The 22,288-nt window shown below is 39.7% G+C and overlaps 1 protein-coding gene across 1 annotated transcript in view; it reads left to right on the top strand.

Moving 5' to 3' along the window:
* Positions 1–1,393: 1,393 nt before the first annotated feature.
* Positions 1,394–22,288, top strand: part of UNC5D (unc-5 netrin receptor D) — a 584,232-nt gene continuing 563,337 nt past the window's right edge. Inside the window, exon 1 of the mRNA XM_030937254.1 lies at positions 1,394–1,822. Coding sequence (XP_030793114.1) covers positions 1,720–1,822 — 103 coding nt within the window. The 5' untranslated portion in view covers positions 1,394–1,719. The remainder of the gene's footprint in view (positions 1,823–22,288) is intronic.

Raw genomic sequence — 22,288 nt, 5'->3', positions numbered from 1 at the left:
ACTCCCCACCAACTTCCTGAGTGTGCTCTGAAATTGATTAACCTAGGACAAGCTCTCTAAAGTTGCTCCTCCAGCAGAGGAAAGAGGCAACCATGAGGTATTTTCAAAAGCAGTTAAACAAAAATTTGATAATCTATTTAAAACAAGCCACACTTAACAACAACAACAAAAGAGTCTTCTTTCCTTCTTCTTATAAAGGTTCAGCACGTTTCAAAGTCCTTTCAATTGTCAGGCCCAGAGAGACACTAGAATGAGACCACAATCACGCCCTACTCCTTCCTTTAAACTATATATTCATTTCTTAAAACTACATATCATTACTACAAATAACTATAAATTAACCTAATAATACCACATCAAACAGTATAACCCACGTCCTATAACTTAACTATATATAACTAATCACTAATTGACATTATTTCAATAAACCAGTACAAATTCCTAACAAACAACTTGACATCAGTCCACACCCCATCCCCCTTTTTTTGCTTTTAAGATTCCACTTATAACTACTAGTAGTCAAAATATATGTTCAAAACAACTTAAATCTATACTCCTGAGTTAAAATCCTCACACTTGGCCCAAATAAACTCTTACTTATACTAATTTCGCCTCAACTTCTTTCTTTTTAAGTAGACACTCCTTTCCCTGACACTTACCAGAAGGCAATTCCTTGGGCACAGATTAAAACTGACAAAAATAGGAGTCATTTGAAATGAGGGAGCTTTCTGAAAAGTCTGGTGATTCCGGAGTGTTCAGGACAACAGAATAGGGAAATCGAAAAAAAAGAAAGCAAAAATAAAAATCGATCATATAAGCCTTAATGCACCCATGATTGTAATTTCCCACTTCTTTATTTATACGAATGCAGTTAGCATAGCTGCAGCAATGGAGTAACTCTATTATTATTTTTTCTTCCCACTACGCATTTATTTTAAGTCTTTCTTTTTCTCAGGATGTTTTCCTGAGTGATGTCTGATCTAATGGGAAAAAGTGGAAGTAGCAGAGGCAAGACTTTGGAAAGGCTCAAAGTAGATGAACAAAACGAGGTCTCCTGGAAGCAGGTGACTCTGAGTTAGGCAACCGAGACGCCCACATATCTGCTCGGCGTTCGCCCCAAGAGGCCAGCCGGCTCCGCTCAGCTCACCGCGGTGTGGCCGCATCCCCGCCGCCCGACTCCCAGCCCGCTTCCTCTCTCCGCGAGCCAGGCCTGCAGGCGGAGCACCAAGCGCCCCGGGTGCACGTGGAGCGGCCTCGGGCTCACCTGCGCCTCCAGGCCCCCGCCCAGCGCGGCCGAGCCACCACCCCTCCCGCGGCCCCGCCCCAGCCCGGCTCATTGGCTGCCGCTCGGAGGGGAGGGGAAGGGGCGGCCGCGGGGGTCTCATTAGCTATGCGGACTCGCGCCTCCGCTCGGTAGTTCGGGGCCCGGCAGCGGCGCGAGGGCTGGGAACTGCGGCGGGGACTGCGGGCGACTCCGGCATCGGCGCTGGCGGCAGCGTTCGCCGCGCCGTGGGAAGCTATGGGGACGCGCCCTTTCTCGGGGTGCCCATTTAGCGGCGGCTCGGAGCGTCCTGCCCCGCTGCTTTAGGAAGCGATCGTGCAGCAGAGTCACTCTCTAAAGACTCCCGGGACCCATTCGACTCGGGCGTCTCATCGCCGACCCTTTCCCGGGCCCCCGTAGCGTGAAGAAGAGCCGTCCTCTGGAGCGCGGCGAGGAGCATGGGGAGAGCGGCGGCCACCGGAGGCGGCGGCAGAGGGGCGCGCCGCTGGCTCCCGTGGCTGGGGCTGTGCTTCTGGGCGGCAGGGGCTGCGGCTGCCCGAGGTAAGCGCTGGGCGGAGCGGGCAGCTGGGGTCGAGGGCTCAGGGACGCCAGCCTGACGGAGCGGGACCCGCACCAGTGGCGTTGGCTTCCCAAGTTGCGCCCTGCACCTCGGCGCGCCAAGCCCAACTGGGTGGGAGTCGAGTGGAGGACTCCGTGGGGACCACAGCCTTCCAACCCAAGTTTGCGATCTGCCGCAATCCTACAGGTGGCTGCGACCCGGGCCCCTACCATTTTCCTTGACCCTCCTTGCCTGCTCCATTTTCCAAGCCCTCCCCAGTTGCTGCAGACTGGAGTAGCCCGGTCTTCACTCCAATCTCGCTCTCCCCTCTCCTCTCCACTTCCTCTCAAGACGAGCTTGGTCATGGGTTGGCTCCCATAGCGATGTCGGAGAGTTCCTGGGGAGAGGGGCCAGGTGATGGGAGTGTCTGTAGGGTGGGCTTGAACAGAGAGGGCGTCTTTTCCCTTAGGGGAGGAACACCCATGCTGAAGTCCCTTCGCTCTGCGCCAAGCTTGGCACCCATCGGGCGACCTTAGCCCGAAGTCCTAGCCAGCCCTGGGCTTGGCTTGGCGGAGGCCGCGTGTGTGCGGAAGCTTGGTAGAGCATGCACCATCCCGATTTAACCGCGCCTGCAGTGATCAGCCGGGATGAGCACTCGGCCCGAAGCTGCTCACCAGGCGCCTCCTCTCCCTCCCCGGCGCCTACTCTGGCTTGGGAGCGCGGGCCCCACAGAGCCGCAGGGAAACCTTTGCTTCTTTCCGACTTAGAAACCCATTTTCTTGGATCCTCTGAACTCCAGCAGAGGGAAATTTCGCAACTGGTTTCAGCTCCACCTTGAGCGAGGACAGGAAGCATCAAGTTAAAGATAAATCCCAAGGACTTGTTTTGAAGATGATCAGAGGCAGTTTCAGACACAGCTCAAGTGCCGGAGCTTTACCTTTGAAAAAATCGGAAGCTTTGCCTTCCCGCCCTTCTTTCCCTTTTTCCTTCTAAGCCATCCAGTAGGCTTAGAATACATGATACCGTTAAATGATTTGCCTTACACTTGCTGGGGGAGAGGTGGAGCTGAGCTGACCACTTCACTTTCTGCTCTATTCAGTCTCCTGAACATACTCCGAACAGCCTGCAGAGTGAAAGGGTGGAAAGGGTTGAGGACGATCACAAAAGAACCAATGTTATCTCATTTTTATAAAAGCTTGTGGTGTGTTAAAAGCAGTCCGGGTGCCTAGAAAGATTCTTTTTTTTTAAAGAGGTTGATAGAGGCTCTCCATTGTATGATCCTGTTCTGTGCCTATTTGCATATCATTTCCTGAAAAGTTTTATTTATTTATTTATTTATTTTTTTTAATGGAGCAGTCTTTTTAAGAAGAAGGGGAGGTTTAAAAATGAGCCTCGGTGATTATACACCCTGAGTTATGATGAACCACAGTTCTTTCTCATGCTGGAAGAAGCACACGCTTCAGCCATTTAATTTACTACGTACGGCAAATGCCTCATTGCAAAGTCAGCTCTCAGTTGTTTTTAATACACTTTTATGGGAAAACTGGGTCTTTTCTAAATGTTGATCTAAATGGCTGAGTTTCCACTTACTATTCGTGTGGAATACCTCACAGTCACTAACTCCAGGTACTCACCCTTGCAATTGGGTTGGTGACGTTGTCTTGAAGCCAGCTCGAAACAAGAGGTAGGGACATGCCAGCAGCCTCTTGGATGGAGTTTTGCTGGCTGTGAAACTAAGGCTAGCACCTCTTGTCTGCAAGCTGTTCTTTAAAGGTCTCCTGGAAAACATGCTGTACACTCTGCAGGCTTATTTACAACAAATGTCTTGCACAGATCATAGTAATATGCAAGACACATGGAGTGGAGCAGTAAATCTGACTGATATTTCCCACGTCATATTTTACATTCTGGGGCATGAAGCCCATTCCCCTTAGCAACTGTCAGAGAGTCCTCAAGAAATGAGCACTAGTCAGGCTGTGAAACCGGTGAAGCCACAAGCACCTGGCTTTGCACAGTTGGGTTGGGCGTAATTGGAGTTTCAGAACAGAGGGTGTGTTCCAGTGCTTATGAAGTTCTCCCATCCCAGAAAGGGGTCTATTCATTAAAACCAAGATAAGGTGCACTGGTGTGGCATGCTTGCCTGACCACTAGTTTCACCATACTCTCTAGGATTAGCCCTAGGTTGTTCTTACCTATCCAATTAATAGTTTTTGTTCTTTAGGACTTTTCTTGTTGATTTGAAACAATATAATTTACTTGCCCTAACCAACAGGGTATAGAATTATGCCATTTGCCTTGATGTTACGAGAATATTTAACAATTCAGTAGCATTTTCTTTACCATATTTATCATTTATCTTTTTCCAAAATGATTGTACCAACTTTTTTTTTCTTTTCTTTCCCTCCATACTTTTGTAGAAACCTCTGAAAATCAGAGGGAGATTTCAAATTGGCTTTGAATATACTATAAGAGGAAGACCCTTGGGACAAGAGACTGTTGTAGAGCCCAGTAGTGGCCCAAGAAGCAATGTTCTGTTTCCCTGCTTTGTAAGCAAGACTTAGCTCTTCAGATGAACATCTCTCCCTGTCCGCATATTGTAAGGAAGGCACTCTGGTGCCATGATCACTGTATGTTTTTACACTTTCCAACTTAAAAGGAGGTTGTTTAAAAGTTATTCATGACCTGTCAAGTGCTAATTGAATCCACATCATGTTGTCATACTGATTTGTTTTTGTTCTTTAAAAAAAAGCGGGGGGGACTGCTGTTCATCTGCTTGTTATCTTTGCCTTAGATACTGTGCATTAGATACTGTAGTCATTAAAGGCAGAGAGGAAGATAATCTTAGATAGGCTGAGCTTTCATACAATTTCTTGCTTGAAAACATTTCCTGGACAATGAAATGTTGATTACAATAACTAGAGTAATGCATTAATGGCAAGAGAAGTACATACTTATTACATAGGCATAATAATAGTCTTATGATTTACACATACTTAAATCCATTTATCTGTCTAGCTCATACAGTTTAAAATCTATAGTCATTTCTTCCTTAATGAATGTTATAAGGCCACCCTCTTGCTTCCCACTTTTCTCCTTCTGTTCCTTTTCCTCACAAATGTTTCTCTTCCTAGGACTATGAGAAAGAGTATTTTTCCCCATTTCCTGCCAGACTTATTTTTTTCTGATTCTTGGGTTGTGCTCTTATTTTGAGCAGCCCAGTGGCACCTTCTTAAGAGATCTTTTAAGCATCTCAGTTTTTAAGAAAGGATGAATTATTCTGACCTGGCCCTAGCACTTGTCACCCTTTACATACTTTTTTGCTCTCCAGATGACCTATCTGTGGGTCTGTGGTTCTTTAAGTAGTACCTCATAGGGGAGGGAAACATTTGGAGCTGTGGATCCTTTCTGAGCGCTCTCAGGACTGGATGACTGAATCCGTCAGGTAGTTCTACACTGTGTTTTCTTATTGATTAGGAAGTCGCTTTTCTCTTTATTGTCTCAATGCTCCATAAATTTGTTTTTATTGTCCTCTTCCTACCAAATGTAGTTCCCAACTTAAAACACTGCCAGTGTTTATCAGGGAATTGGTATATTAAGAGATAGTGCATGTTTGACATCCTTCCCGTCTGCTTTTTTTTTTTTTTTTTTTTTTTTTAATATCTAGGCTAGAGACTCAGACATGTATTAAAATCTAATCCCAAAGACAAGTGATTTATTCCATAGCATCCTCTTAAGGAAGGGGCTGGTGTTGGTGTGTGATGCCCTCATAATGGGAAGGCACATGTGTTCACAGGTAACCCAGATGTGCCCTCCTTCTTGATTACACCTTTGCCATTAATGCTGATTGTCCCTTCGTCCAGGCTGTCACTTGACCAGCAACATCACTGTCTTGTCTTCCTTCCTCCTCCTTCTGAAACCTTCATGAACTAACAGCTCAACAGAATAATCAATGGAAACTTTCCCTATTTCTATTTCATTCTTAGTCACATACTCTATATAGAGACACTTATTTGCTCCCTCCTTCTTTCTTTCCCTTTTCTTTTTCCTTTCCTTCCCCTTCCCCTTTCTCCTTTCTCCTTTCTCCTTTCTCCTTTCTCCTTTCTCCTTTCTCCTTTCTCCTTTCTCCTTTCTCCTTTCTCCTTTCTCCTTTCTCCTTTCTCCTTTCCTTTCCTTTCCTTTCCTTTCCTTTCCTTTCCTTTCCTTTCCTTTCCTTTCCTTTCCTTTCCTTTCCTTTCCTTTCCCTTTCCTTTCTCTTTCCTTTCTCTTTTCTTGTCTTTTCTTGTTTTTTCACTTCTTTTTTGAGACAGGTTCTCACTCTATCATCCAGGTTGGAGTGCAGTGGTGCCATCATAGCTCACTGCAGTAGCAAACTCCTAGGCTCAAGTGATCCTCCCACCCCAGCCTCCTGAGTAGCTGGGACTGTAGGCATGCACCATCTCATTAATTTTTTTGTGTGTGTTTGTTTGTAGAGATTAGCTCTAACTATTTTGGCCAGGTTGGTCTTGAACTCCTGGACTCAATGATCCTCCTGCCTTGGCCTCCTAAAGTGCTAGGATTACAGGTGTGAGCCACCACATCCGGCCCCACCCCTTTACTTTAAATGGCCACTGCCAGCATAAGACCTATTATCATGTTGTTAGCACTCTTTTTGTATTGTACCTGTTCCTTAATACATTTCTGCAACTTTGTTTGAATATGAAATAATACTTATATGAAATAATAGTAATACTTATTAGTAATACTTTCATACTTATTTGAGTATGAAATAATATAATAATAGTACTTACTTCATGTGTGAGAATCATAATTCTAAATGCTCTACAAACATTAACTGATGTAATCCTGAAGATAACTCTTTGAGGTAAGTACTATGATTACCCCCATTTGTAAGATAGGAAAAGAGGGACATAGATTGAAAGCTTGCCCAAGGTCATGGAGTTAGGACATAGTAGGGTCTAGATTTGTACCTACTCCATCTGATTCCAGGGCCCACAACAAAGACAATTTTCTGAACTATGTAGAAAAGAAAATGGCCCTTGTATTTTGATGACAAAAGTACTCAAATCGTATCTTTATTACCATCAAGAGGCATAGAGGAATTTAGAGTAGCTTAAATAAATCTATAAATATGTTCAGATAAATCTAAAAGATTTATGTTGTATGAAAATAACCACGCTCTCCCCATTCAGCTTACTATACTTTGGGATTGGATTCACACTTAAAATTCTGAGTGCCAGTTTCCAATATGATAGCTTGCTTTTGTTTTCAATTTTGAATTTCGACAGAAAATATGACTCTGATTGAATACGCCATCCATGGAACGGCAGATCCCACGAGACTATTTGTTGCATGCCTTGTATTTTTAGCCTTGTTTGCCAGGGAAATGTGGAGCATGAGATTTGAGAATAGATTGTTAACACCAGAGGCTGCTGTTTCTGCTGTTTTGGGTACTCCTGCTGCTGCTCTTGTGAGGCAGATGGCTAGATTCATTTATAGAAAATAGATATTCGTTCTATTTTGCATTTCCACTTTGAAAAGAACTTTTAATTGTTTGTGCCACATTGGATCATATGGCCTTATTGTGTGCATACACACGCTGTGCGTAGATAATTTTCAGAATTAAGCGGATGTTAATGTATTCATTTTGGATTGTATTATCTGAAATCCACTGCTAAATCCTGTGCTTTTGGAATTTTCTCTTGAAAGTGAGTATGTTTTTGCTGTGTATTAAGTATTTTGTGCTCACCCTATCACCACTCCCCCTGTACCACTTCACTGAATTAAGAGATAGAAATATGAGGGTTGTGTTTATGGGGCTAAAGTAGAAACAATAATCAAGTAGTAATGTTTCTCAGATAACATCAGGCCACTATAGAGCATACAATATTTCTGAATATTGTTTCTATCAGGACAAGGATAAAATGAGGTCGGTATTCTTCTTATATGACCATTCCCCCTCGCCCTTTTTTTTTTTTTCAGACTTCAGAGTAGCTTTTATTTTTTATTTTTAAGTTTTAACACTTTTTAAAATTGATGCATAGTACATGTACATAGTTTTGGGGTACAAGTGATAATTTAATACCTTAATATAATTTGTAAAGATAAAATCAGTGTACTTGGGTTATCTATCACCTTTTGATATTTGTCTTTTCTTTATGCTAGAAATATTTGAATTATTCTTTTCCAGCTATTTTGGAATATGAATAGATTGTTGTAAACTATAGTCACCCTACTGATCTATCAGACACTGGGTCTTATTCTATTAAGTGATATATTTGTACTCATTTATCAACTTCTTTTATTTTGATAGTTTATTTTATAAATGAAGTCACGGAAAAAGCTGAAAACTGCCTTTCAAGAGAGGTCAATGTTGGCTTTATTTAATGCAAATATTGACTTTCTGCCCCCAAATTACTGGGTTCATAAGATGCAAAAGAACCCTCTTTCCCAGAAAGATTGGTACAGGTACCCCCACCACTCCAGCCCACATTGTAAAGGTATTTTTTCCACAGGTGGGAAAATATCATTGTAACCATGTGGGATTTGAATAAGAAGCTTTACAGATGTTTTGTTGTTACCTAAATTGAATACTATGGTTTCCCAGTCGGGTTAGTCAGAGGGGAAATGACATCGCAGACATTTGGGAAGGTAAGTAACTGGTAGGCAGGCATAGGAAGGAGAAGATGCAAGAGGCCACAGTGAAGAAACTGTCTGAACTACTTCAAGGGATTCACCACCACTGGGATGACTATGCTTTGTGTGATACAATTCACAGATGTTGGCAACTTATTATTATATTTTATTTATTTTTGAGATGGAATCTTGCTCTGTCGCCAGGCTGGAGTGCAGTGGCAGGATCTTGGCTCACTGCAAACTCTGCCTCCCAAGTTCAAGCAATTCTCCTGCCTCAGCCTCCCAAGTAGCTGGGATTACAGGCATGCACCATTACACCTGGCTAATATTTGTATTTTTAGTAGAGACAAGGTTTCACCATATTGGTCAGGCTGGTCTCAAACTCCTGACCTCGTGATCTGCCTGCCTCAGTCTCCCAAAGTGCTAGGATTACAGGCGTGAGCCACTGCACCTGGCCAGCAACTTATTACTAAAGAGAACGTATTTACTCAATATTGGGGAAGATTTACCTCTAAATAGATATGTGGTAGTTTAGGGTTGCTTAGAAGTCATTGGTGGCTTCTGTTAGCAACAGTACTTATTTAGTAGTTAACATCTGTATTTGAATTTAATGTAATAAACCTACTGGGAGAGAAGGGGAAGTCAAATGATCATAGGTTATGGAAGCTAAGCTGGTAATATTTGAAACTCACAAATCAGTGCTTTTCAGATGTTAATGTGCATGTGAATTACTGCAGATCTTGTTAAAATGTACATTCTGATTTAATAAACCTGGGGAGGGGCCTGAGGTTCTGCAGTTCTGATAAACTCACAGATGACACCATCTATGGGCCATAGATGATAGTAATTCATGTTTTCTATTTTCAATATTTTTTTCTTTTGCAAGCCAGTACGAAGTGGAATTCCATGTAAGAATATTTTTAAAATGCCAGTTGAAGAATAAGAAAACACAAATGTCAATTTTAACTCAGAGAAACACACAGCTACTTATAAAAAAAAAATAGGCATTCTGAGGGCGCCGTCCTGATGCAGTGTAAAGCATTTACAGATGTAGTATCTGCTCCAGTTCCACAATGTTTTAAAAGTCTTGAATTTTCCTTTGGAGCTAACTGGGGTCTTATATCTGCATCTAATTTATTTCTGGTCATAAAGAGGAAATTGACTAACCCAGAATTTTACCAGTTTGCTCAAAGTCAGATTTTTGTTAAATAAGAGGCTTTTCTGACTTTCTTTAGCATTTCTTCACTTTATTCTCTTGGCAGGAGCTACATATGCTTAAGAATGATCTGGAGTTCAGGATAATGAGGGGATGAGGCTGTAGTTAAGCAAGAGCTAGAATGAGAACAGTTGTTTAAAAAAAAAAATAACAGAGCAGTGAGTCCATATGGGGTAGTGATGTTTCCCAAGCGGTTGGATCCTTGTCCCAACATGGTGTGGAGGTTGCATCAGGCCCCTCTGCCTTTTATGCAAATTCCATCTCATTCACTGTTACTTACCCAGTAGCTGATAGGGCTTGTCTCATAGCACATGTTGAATAATGTGTGTTACTCGAACTTTATTAAGGCATAAATATTTAGAATAACATTTCAAAAATCTACTCTACACTGTGATAAAAACCCCCAGGAAACTTTATTTGCCAGAGGAAGAATAAAATAATTGTAAGAAGGTTTTACATTTGTTTTAGACAGATACTAAAGCTTATATTCCTAGATAGACTCTTCTAGAAAGATGATTAAGTGACATCTATCATGTGGTCCTATTATATAAGAGTGGCTGTTTAATTCATGTGCATGTAACTTAACATTTGTGGGGGACTCTCATAATTTTGATTGCATTGTATCTTTGCACCCACCCTGATATTGAACCGATGATTAGATTAGGTTGACTGGTTGACTTTAGAGATTTTTTGACCAAATCCAAACAGGTAGTGATAAACAGTGCTAGGACTAGAAGCCAAATCTTCATGGTTTTAGGGCCTTTTTGATGATGTTACCATGTAATTCTATTTTATTAATACATAGATTGATTATACTAAGGTGGGATTATACAGCACTTCACTCATATTGCATTTGACAGGGGTGTGGATGTATAAGCATGGGACACAGAAAGAGAAATACATGGATAAAAATTCATTCCACTGCCTATTGTGACTTCTTGGTCTGTAGGGTGGTATGTTTCTCATGGTTGTAAACAGAAATGGCCCTGTCTGAGACAAAGGGCTGTCACAAATGTGTCAGGAATGATTGGAGGATAGTAACATTATGAATATATTAAAAATAACATGCTGTATTATGGAGTAACTGATGTGTAGAATATTCAGAGGAACTTTTGAAAAATCAAGGGATTTAAAGTAGTTTATTAAAGTAAGTAAAATAACAAATTACAGTAGTTTTTCTCAGGTTTTGTTTTTAAAGATGCTATTACAGGCTGGTCACAGTGACTCATGCCTATAATCCCACCAGGCCAAGGTGGGAGGGTGGCTTGAGACCTGGAGTTTGAGACCAGCCTGGACAACATAGCCAAACTCTCTTCTCTACAATTTTTTTTTTTTTTTTTTTTTTAATTAGCTGGACCTGGTTGTTTGTGCCTATAGTCCCAGTTACTCGGGAGGCTGAAGTCAGAGGACTGCTTGAGCCCAGGAATTTGAGGTGACAGTGAGCCATAATCACTGCATTCCATTCCTAGAGACAGAGCAAGGCCCTGTCCCTCCAAAAAAAAAAAAATTAAATAAATAAATATGCCATTAGAGACACCAAGTTTTTAGAAGTATACTAGCTCCCCAATCTGCATAGTTTTCTGAATACCTTGTCTTTATTATTACTTTTGAGCATATGTGCTTTATTTTTACTTTCTGTGACCAGTTGTAAAGCTAAATTCTTCTGATTTGTGTTCGAAAGTAGTTTAGTGGCACAATACAATTGAACTTATAATAATAATTTCCATCAACATGTCATTAAGAAGTGTCTAGCCTGTCTTTTTAAGACAGATGGAAAAAAATAGAGAGCACAGAATATAATTCTTTGCCAGAGAAATATAACTGTGTTGTAAGCCTTTTGAAAGGAACTGGAAAAAGAAAGAATCTGTCCTTCCTCTGAATAGACAGCGCTTCTTTCTCTCTCAGTCTTGGGACCAGAAGCTGCAGTGATTACTAGCAGCTTGTATCAGGAGGTTTCCAAAGTTGTTTCTCTTAAAAAAAGCAGTCAGGATGTTCACAGGTTTTGTCAGTGTGAGGTGTGTGGGAGGGATGTAAGGGTTTGGGGGTTTGCTGTAAAGAAATAACAGGTTTGTTATTATTTTATTTTTCACCTTAGAGCAAAAAATAAAAATATCCATCTGATGTTTTCTAAAGTCTATCAACTAACTTGCAATGCACATCAGTCTCCAAGATATCAACGTGAAAAGACAGCTCTAACCTACCACATCCTGCAGCAGAGAAGACCATTGTACAATCAATTATTAATAATTGTCAAGGTGACAAGGACTGTAATTCATGGATATCTGTGTGTATTATATATTAGTAGAATGTCATATATCATCATATCAAACATATCATTAAAGTTATATGCCATTAATTTAACTGGCATTAGTAACACTTAAACTTGGGATGTAATCACAGTTTTGACTCAAAACTCAGCTGCTTAATTCTGCTAACCATAACTTCACTCTCCATGGTGCCTCCCATCTAACCCCTATGCTCGGTCTTTTCTTGCTTCTTTTCTCCTCTTCAAGTCAAAACTTCCTTTCCATGTAAGCAATGTGAGGGGCTGGAAAGTTCACAATTATGTGTCCTTGAAACATCACTTTTTTCTCTACTTCTTTTTATTTGTAGGAGAAGCAATGACTAAATTATCATTAAGCCTCCTTCCTGCTCTGACCTTCAGTGATGCCACCCTTTGTTTTCTGTACCGTTTATTCACATTATTTTTTATCATTTCAGGAAGCTTTTCTTGCATTTTAAATATGCATCAAACCTTCAGTAAAGGGATAATACTCTGGAAATAGAAATTGCAGGACAAGTTAATGGGGCTTCATAATGACATTGGTAATCCTTGGCTTAAGCATTTTCAAGAATGTACCAATCATAAGAGAAATCTATTTTTTTTTGTTTTGATTTCTCTTAGATCAGTGGCTGTAGGTTAATGCATACATGTATAACTAATGCAGAAGTAGGTTGGCAGAAGACCTGGAGGAGTTAGGCACCCTCTGCCATAGCTCACCGTTGCTCAGTTGGGTGTATGGGACCCCTCTTGATAGACTGACTTCTTTCTTTTTTTAGTAGATACCAGATATATGAAATTTCATGTTAAACTTGCAGAGCTGAAGTCTTATCACATTGTTTGCATGAAGCACCGTGACTCCAGCAAAACTCAGGATATGGCAATCAGCCCTCCAGTTTGTCTCAAATCAATGACTTGGTCAGGTTTTGTTAAGAGAGTTAAAGAATCAGGGAGCCAGTTGGTCCTCATTTTCAGTAATTATCTTTACTTGAGCCATGGGCATGCAACACTTTTTCTAGATTTGTAGAATAGTGTTATGTCTTGGCCCTTTATTAAACACTGATTTGATCACTGAGTTTCTATGGCTCTCTGTTTCCCACTTGCAATGAGAAACAATCATAAAATGACATTGTTAAAAAGGGCCCTAAAATTTCCAGGCCAAAGCCCAAATTTGTACATGAGAAAACAAGGTATCGAAGAGTGCACTTGCTTGCTTGGCTTTTAGAGGTCATTTCAGTCCGTCCCTGCCCATGAATCCAGGTCTTCATTTTCTCAGTGTTGTCCTTGCCTCATTCCCTTGCAGGCTTATAATAACAAAAGTAATCAATAGAGGCACAAAGGAATTCAAAAGAATGATACCAGAAGACTAAATACTATTGATCATTTTACCTTTCTGTTAAAGGATGTTTTCCTTTTATTTAAAATGTTTATATTTTTCTAAAATATCTTTGAAATTATAGAGTTTTTTTTTTTTTTTTTTTTTTTTTCCAATAGAGAATTTTTTTTCCTTTGGCTCACAGAATGCTGAGGTCATGATATGAGGGATGCAGTTTGGTGTAGCAGAACTAATATTGTAAGAGGTTTGCATTATAGATTTGTTTTGTGTTTCGGTGAAAGTTAGGGTGTCTTAAGTCTTAGTGTTAATCTTTTGTTCCAGTTACTTAACATCTGGATCCTTGATAATAAATTTGTTCAGTATGAATCTACTAGGAAATCCTAAATACCTTCTAAATATATATATATATATATATATATATATATATATATATATATATACACATATATATAATATGTATATTTTGAAGAAAGCTTTCCGTGTTGGTAGTAATATGGCCATGATATCCTTGAAAAGCCATAAATCTTCATCCAAAAAGAGTGACTGGATATACTTTTAAAAGCTTTGGTGGCTAGGTGTGGTGGCTCATACCTGTAATCCCAGCACTTTGGGAGAGGCTGAGATGGATGATCACCTGAGGTCAAGAGTTTGAGACCAGCCTGACCAACATGGCAAAACCCTGTCTCTACTAAAAATACAAAAACTATCCAGGCGTGGTGGCAAGTGCCTGTAATCCCGGCTACTTGGGAGACTGAGGCAGGAGAATTGCTTGAACCCAGGAGATGGAGGTTGCAGTGAACGGAGATCACATCACTGCACTCCAGCCTGGGTGACAGAGCGAGATTCCATCTCCAAAAGAACAAAACACACACACACACACACACACACACACACAAAGAAACCAACAAACTTTGGTTACTTCTTCTCATGCAGTTCTGAGTTTCTTTTAAAGTGAATTCTGCATCTCTTGTGGCCATAGTAATGTGCAGAAAGCAATCCCTATATAGAGCTTATGAAACTCCGGTGCCTCTATTATGATTATTCATGTTGAAGCCACCTTACTGGAGAAGTGTTAGACACATGGGGTGTTGAAAACTCCTGATTCTTGGAGATTAGGTGTCAAAATATTCAAGGTTTGGCTATGTTTAGCAATTTATCAGTGAAGCTTATTGCTGCTGGAAATGCTGGTCAGGCTTTGAATCTACATATCCCTTGTCTTCACTGAAAGCCATTTTTTTTTTTTTTTTTCCAAAATTGCAGAAAGGAAAACATCTGTAGTATTGTCACCTAGGGTCGGGTGAGAACATCATAGAGAGGTGCTTTGAATATGTGTGGGCATTTGCCTTTTTTTTTTTTTTTTTTTTTTAAAGTTTAAAACTAGTATTTGAAAGTTGAAATGGTTTTACTGGAACACGTTAGATTAAAAGATGAGCACCAAATGTTTAATGTAACCCTTGTTTATAGAAATATCCATGTGTGTAATTGAAATTCTGAAGAGAAAGAGTTTAGTTCTGAAGTTCTCAGTCAGCTGATGCCAAGGCCTTGATCTCAGAGCACTTAAGTCAGAATCTCACTGGGAAGGACCCAGGGTTTTGTTTGTTGTTGTTGTTTGTTTGTTTGTTTTAAGTTCCTCAAGTGACTCCCAATTTGGAAACTAAAGACTGAGAGCCATGGATTTATTTATCTATTCCCAAATAATTTCAACTTATATTTTAGATTCAGGAGGTATATGTGCAGGTTGGTTACCTCAGTATACTGCGTGATGCTGAGGTTTGAGGAATGATTGATCCTGTCACTCAGATAGTGATCATACTACCCAATAGTTAGTTATTTTTTCTTTTTTGATATGGAGTCTCACTCTGTCACCTAGGCTGGAATGCGGTGGCATGATCTCGGCTCAATGCAACCTCCGCCTCTCTGGTTCAAGCAAATCTTCTGCCTGCTTCAGACTCCCAAGTAGCTGTGATTGCAGGCGCATGCCACCATATCTGGCTAATTTTTTTCTATTTTTAATTGAGACAGGGTTTCACCACGTTGGCCAGACTGGTCTCGAAATCCTGACCTTAGGCAATCGGCCTGCCTCAGCCTCCCAAAGTGCTGGGATTACAGGCATGAGCCACTGTGCCCGGCCCCAATAGTTGGTTTTTCATCCCTCCCCGCCTACCCTCCCTCCCCACTCTAGTAGTCCCCAATATACCCTCCCTCCCTCACTCTAGTAGTCCCCGATGTCTGTTGCCGCCATCTTTATGTCCGTGTGCACCCAGTGTGCAGATCCCATTTATAAGTGAGAACATGCAGTATTTGGTTTTCTGTTTCTGAATTAATTTCCTTAGGATAATGAGAGCCATGGATTTAATGGTGCATTGATTGTGTATAAACGTAGATACTGTTCTTTCTTGAGAATCCAAGAAGATATTTGAAGATCTTTATCATGACAAAAGCATAAGGTATGAAGATGACCACCAATGATTCACCTCTTGTTCCCTATTAGGCCTTATCTTTCCACCTTGCATCCTATACTCGTCCATTCTCACGTTGCTATAAGAACATACCTGAGACTGGGGAATTTATAAAGGAAAGATGTTTAATTGACTCACAGTTCAACATGACTGGGTAGGCCCCAGGAAACTTACAATTATGGCAGAAGGGGAAGAAAACTTGTCCTAATTCACATGGTGGCGGTAAGAAGTGCTGAGCAAAAGGGGGAAGGGCCCTTTGTAAAACCATCAGATCTCGTGAGAACTTTCATGAGAATCACCCCTATGATTCAATTACCTCCCACTGGGTCCCTCCCACAATACCTGAGAATTATGGGAACTACAATTCAAGGTGAGATTTGGGTGGGGACACAGCCGAACTATATCAGATCAGATCCTAAACCCCTTGGATGAGTGAAATTGAATGCTGGCACACAAAGTTTCACCCTTTGGGAGCTAGACTTTTCTTGCTAGGGTAAAAGAATTGAGGTATTGATAAATGGAATGTGATTATATCAAAAAATTATCAAGTAAGGGAGAAGCGTTTTAAGAACATGAAGTTAGAGATTGTGCCATGTTTCTCTTGTGGACAAGAACATAGGGGCCAATAAATGGAGTTTCCTTGTTTTCCTTTAACCTTCATCTAATGTGTCTTAGATATTACATCTCAGGATATGAATGATAAGTGGCCATATTTATGAAAGGACTAATATTTTTGTACTGATCTTAGTGTCTGAAGGATGTAGGCCTGGTAGTTCCTCATACGGTGTAGGGTGAGGTGCTAGTCACCATCTGCTGTTAACCAAAAGAGGTGGACAGGAACCCCTGGCCCACACACCTCTGCCATCATAGGAAACATAGCATAGGCATTACTCCTAAAGCAAGCTTTCCTAATATTACTACCCTGTTCCTAACTACCAATGGTTCTTTATTTATGAAATCAAACTCTGTAAAACATTTTGTGTTTTATTAATGGTTGCATATGAATAAATATAGTTTTTAAAATGTATCAGATGAAAATGTATATCTATGAACTTACCACTATACTTAGAAGTAAAGTTATCAACACCTTTCAATCCTCTACAGATTTCTCCTTTAACCCATTTTTCTGGTTCTTCTCAAAAGTAGTCATCTTAATTTTTGTGCTTATTCTGTTATTAAAAATAAAATTTAAACAAATATGTTTGTACTCCTAAACATAGGCTACTTTTGCTGCTTTTTGAGATATATTTAAATTTTATTGTGGTCTACATATTCTTCAGCAGTTTAGTTTTTTTACCCAGTATTATGTTTCATCTATATTATTACATTTACTATCCCTAGTTGATTCACTTCCCTGAAGTATGATATTCAGTTGCGTGACTATACCATAATTTACTTATTCATTTTGTTGTCGGTGAAATTTGGGTGATTATCAGATTTTTTTCTAGTATGAAAAATGCTGCTAGGAACATTCATGTATGTGTCAAATGGTATACACTTTCAAGTGTTTCTTATATATGTGAGAGTAGATTACTTGGATCTTGAAGATGAACATATTATCTTTTCCAGATCCTGCCAATTATTTTTCAGCAAGGTATGAGTTTCCATCATTTTATATTTGTCAACATTTGATATTTCCAGGCCTAGTGATTTCTATTCATTTACTGGATATAATATGATTATGTCTTTAGGGAGTTCATTTCCATCTCCTCAATTACTAATAAAGTCAAAAATCTTTTCATATGTTTTATTGCCATTTTTATTTCTTCTGTAAAGTACCTACTCATGACTTTTTCTCATTTTTTGCTGGTGATCGTTGAATTATAGGAATTTTGAGAGAGTGAGCGAGCTAGTCTGTGTGTGTGTGTGTGTGTGTGTGTGTGTGTGTGTATCTCCTTAATGTGTTATATGTGATTGGAATTTCTTCTCCCAGTTTGATGCTTCCTTTCTTCCCCACTTGTTTTAGGTATCTTCTGATGAAGTGGAATTATTTATGATATGTTCTCAGGAGCTACAATTTTTAATTTTAATGTAATCAGTGTTTTTTAATTATCTTATGTTTAGCTCTTTTGGGTCATGTTTAGGAAATTCTTTTTAAATTTCATTGATAACAGTCTTCCATACTTTCTTCTAAAGTCTTATATTTTGACCTTTCATATTTATTCTTTTAAGCCACCTGGAATAGATTTTTTTTTCCCCCTCTGTAGAGTTTGCAAGGATTTTATTTCCTTTTATCTTTTCTTTTCTTTTACTTTCTTTCTTTTTTGTTTTTGAGACAGTCTTGCTCTGTCACCCAGGCTGGATTGCAGTGGCACTATCTCAGCTCACTGCAACCTCCACCTCCTGGGTTCAAGCAATTCTACTGCCTCAGCCTCCCGAGTAGCTGGGACTACAGGCATGTGCCACCACGCCAGGCTAATTTTTTGTATTTTTTTTTTTTTAGTAGAGATGGGGTTCAACCATGTTATCTAGGATGGTTTTGATCTCCTGACCTTGTGATCTGCCCGCCTTGGCCTCCCAAAGTTCTGGGATTGCAATCGTGAGCCACCGCATGGCCTCATTTCTTTCTTTCATGTAGATAGGCAATTGTTCTAGAAGTATATAATGAGGAGCTTCTTCTTTCTCTAATGATCTGGAATGTCACCTTCATCATTTATGAAGGTTTCACATATACATGGGAATTTTTTCGTCTGTCATTAAATGTTCTTCCAAACAGTTCCCGCAAACGTTTTTGGTTTTATTTCCTACTGTTCCCTTCATGTACTCTCTATTGAACTAAACTCTGTGATGTGCCTCGAAAGTGTCCCACAATTTTTCTTATCTTAAGTGTTTAATGCTTTCATATGCCTCTCACATTTTGCCTTGTGCCATTGTTTTAGGTATATTTATTTCCCTTTTCCTCCCAATTATGTTGTAAACTTTTGGAAGCAGGAAGGATATTTTGTTCATCTTTGGTAGCATTAAATGAAAAATACAGTGTTTTTTACTTAATAGGTATTTGGTAAGTCATTGAACTCAATTGGGGTTTGGAATTGAAGGTCTTAGAAATTACCTGACCACTCCCATTATATTTGCCCATCCATGATCACTGAGATTTATAGAGTTTAAATGCAATGCCCAGTTTCACACATGTTTTTGCATCACTGTCTCTTTTTTTTCTTGAGCTTATTCCAGATTGTCTTTTATTATCCATTCCATGATCAAATGGCTGAATTATTAAAATGCTGTCCAGAAGTGTGAGGCAATATGAAGATGCTAGAAAACAGGTGAAGAGACACATATATGGTAGGTCCAAGTCCCTTATACTTATTGAGTCCATTACTAAAAATGATGTTCACTTAACATCAAAACACTCAGCATTACCCAAGCACAATATACTGACTTGCACCTCTGCCTTTGTTCATGCCCCTTGTTCAGGAGAACTGTTTTCATGTGCTACTGTCCATGGATCTTCTCCATCCTTACAGATTAATTTCTTCCTGTTGAATGCTATATTTCCATACTTTGACATTCCTTCTGCACCATTCAGACCATATTTTAGTTCTTTTTTATGGTCTCTCTCACGTTTTATTGTCACCCCTTAAGTCAAAGACAATTTTTTTGTCTGTGTCTTCTCAACACCCAGCACAGGGCTATGTTTGGTAAAAATCAGGTATCCAAGAAGTACTAAATGCAAAAACTAAAGAAGCAAAAATTTTTGAAACTTCAAATGAGCTTATAAATAAGCCCTATTATGTGCTTATTGTAAGAAGTTTGAAAGTGGAGGAAAGTAAGATAACAGAAATCTCTAATAATCCCAAAATAACCACCTCAGGAGAGTTCTTAAGTTAGAAGCCACATCCCTCACGGTACCCCTGTTGGTCTGCAGGTCTCTGCTGGTTTCTCTGAGTCGCCACCATTTTGGAAGAGGAACATCCAGTCACTCAAGTGCTAAACTAACACTCTAGTATTGCTCTTCTTATCATCTCAGAGTGTTTGCTTCCTAGTAACTGGCGCTAAGTATCTTGTATGTTCTGTTACACATCTTCAATGCTTTGGATAATGTCAAAATATCGCATACTTGTTATTTTTAACAACTGGTCATCCCGAGTGGACACACCCATCCATCACAGTGACTCAAGGCCACCAGTAGCAAGCTCTTCAGAAAAGTTATGGAGTAGTACTTTTTGTTAAATGAGCTAATTAAGAGACACAAACCAACATCATTTTTTTTAATCTCTCAGGATGAGGATGTTGTGTGGATAGATTACTACTCTGATATTTAGAATAGAGGTTTGCTTGTTTAAGAATTTTATTTATTTAATCTCCCAAAACAACTGTGAAGGCTGGTTTTTTCACTCCGGGTATGTTACCATATACTAGATTTGTCTCAGCATCAGATCTTAGCTAATATGAGCTCTTCTGACAACTGTAGACACAGAGAAATTGGGATGTGTTTAGTTATAATATTTACTATTCTTATGTGTGTTAAGACTATCTCAGTTGTGGTATAACCTCACCTCTGAGCAATGACATCATGACATATATTCAAATTATATTCTGCTTTTTTTTGTCTTAGATAGAAAAAATTACATGGAATTTTCATAGGCAAATTAATTAAGATGAGAGCTATCAGTCTTTGCCTAGTCTCCTTCCCACCTTCTTTTTAAAGTGATTTATTAATAAAATGCATCTGAAGTAATTAAGAGGTAGAAAATAAAAATCTGAAGACCGTATTTCATAGCAGACTTCAATTTTATATGAAGGTCTCGATTTATTCATTCCTCCATAACCACCATCTCTCATAGCCAAAGTACTCATCTCTAAATGGAAGGTTTCTAAAATTCCTAATCTACAGAAGGGCTTTCTCCTATGTGTATACACACATGCATGGTGTTAGAGTTTTGTAGCTAATGGTCCCCTATGTAGCACATTGAATGTGTGTTTATATTTCTTCATAAAGCACCTCGTTGACAGGGACTTGTTGTTTTCTAAATCTTTGTATACTTGTTTGGGACATTTTGGTCACTGAAGGAATAATAGATGAATGGATGAATAGGTACCAACTACAATGAATATTTGTGGGTTAATTGAGGTCTGACTTCGTACCTTTTTTAAAATATACTTTAAATTCTGGGGTACCTGTACAGAACGTACAGGTGTTTTACGTAAGTATACATGTGTCATGGTGGTTTACTGTACCCATTAACCCATCATCTACATTAGGTATTTCTCCTAATGCTATCCCTCCCTTAGCCCCCCACGCCCCAACAGGGAACTTTTATGTGATAATATGAGTGTCTGCTATGGGCCATTCATTGTGCTAGACGCTTACCATAAAAATGTCTTCATTTGTACAGTAACCTTATAAAATGAACATTATATGTGCTTTACAAAAACAAAGAAAGAAATTAAAACTCAGATATACTTTCCTAAATCCATACTTATAAGAAGTGGAGCAAGAAGAATTTGAACACAGAGCAGCATAACTCCAACACATATATTCTTTCCTAGTATCATATCAAGGTATTTCTAACTTCATAATGAAGAGGATGGACATAGAAATGTCCAGGATTCTTTGGATATAATATGCCCTTTAGACCCAGCTGTAGTTTGTTTTCCAAAGTAGCTATTCCCAGCTACTTCTTAGCCACTAGATGGATATGGTAGGGAGTTCCCTGATTGAATACATACTAAAAATCCATCTTTTTGGTTTTGTTTTTGGCTCTCTCTTTCTCTCTCTTTTTTTTTTTTTTTTTTTTTTTTTTTTTTTAGACTGAGTCTCACTCTGTTGCCAGGCTGGAGTGCTGTGGCAAGTTCTTGGCTCACTGCATCCTCCGACTCCCTGGTTCAAGCAATTATCTTGCCTCAGCCTCCAGAGTAGCTGGGATTACAGGCATGCGCCACCTCGCCCAGCTAATTTTTTTTATTTTTAGTATAGACGGGGTTTCACCATGTAGGTCAGCTGATCACGATCTCCTGACTTTGTGATCCACCTGCCTCAGCCTCCCAAAGTGTTAGGATTACAGGCATCAGCCACCACACTCAGCCTGGCTATCTCTTGTATTACCAGTTTATAGATCACAATTTTTCCTACTGTGTAACTGTCCTTGAGCACAGATTCTGTTTCCTTATTTGGTGCCTAAATGGTACAGAAATTACAGAGTCTGGCTCTCTGGGGTACTGGTCTGCTGGCAGGCACCCTACTAGTATTATGCTTGCTGATGACTGGACCCTAACTCTCATGGTGCTTGCTGTTTCAGGGCCTGATGCTTTCTGTACATCCAGAGGACTAGGTTTAAAATTGCAATAGTAATACTTTTCCATGGAGTCAGTGTTAAGTATGACGTGACTTTGCTTTGGGCAAAGATTATCATGCATTGATATACAAACTAATAATAGTTGGTGGTATGGATTATACACCAAATGGCCACCTCAGGTAAAATTAGTAACCTGCATTTCTAACTGAGCTTTTATTGCCAGAGACTCATTAAGACTATTAACCCCATTGGTCAGTATTACAGCAGGGGAATTAATATGTATTTTACACACCCATGCACCTTG

The sequence above is a fragment of the Rhinopithecus roxellana genome, chromosome 9 (genome assembly GCF_007565055.1).
Source record: "Rhinopithecus roxellana isolate Shanxi Qingling chromosome 9, ASM756505v1, whole genome shotgun sequence".
Taxonomy (NCBI): Eukaryota; Metazoa; Chordata; class Mammalia; order Primates; family Cercopithecidae; genus Rhinopithecus; species Rhinopithecus roxellana.
The sequence above is the reverse complement of the archived record's forward strand: the minus strand, read 5'-3'. Positions and strand labels throughout refer to the sequence as shown.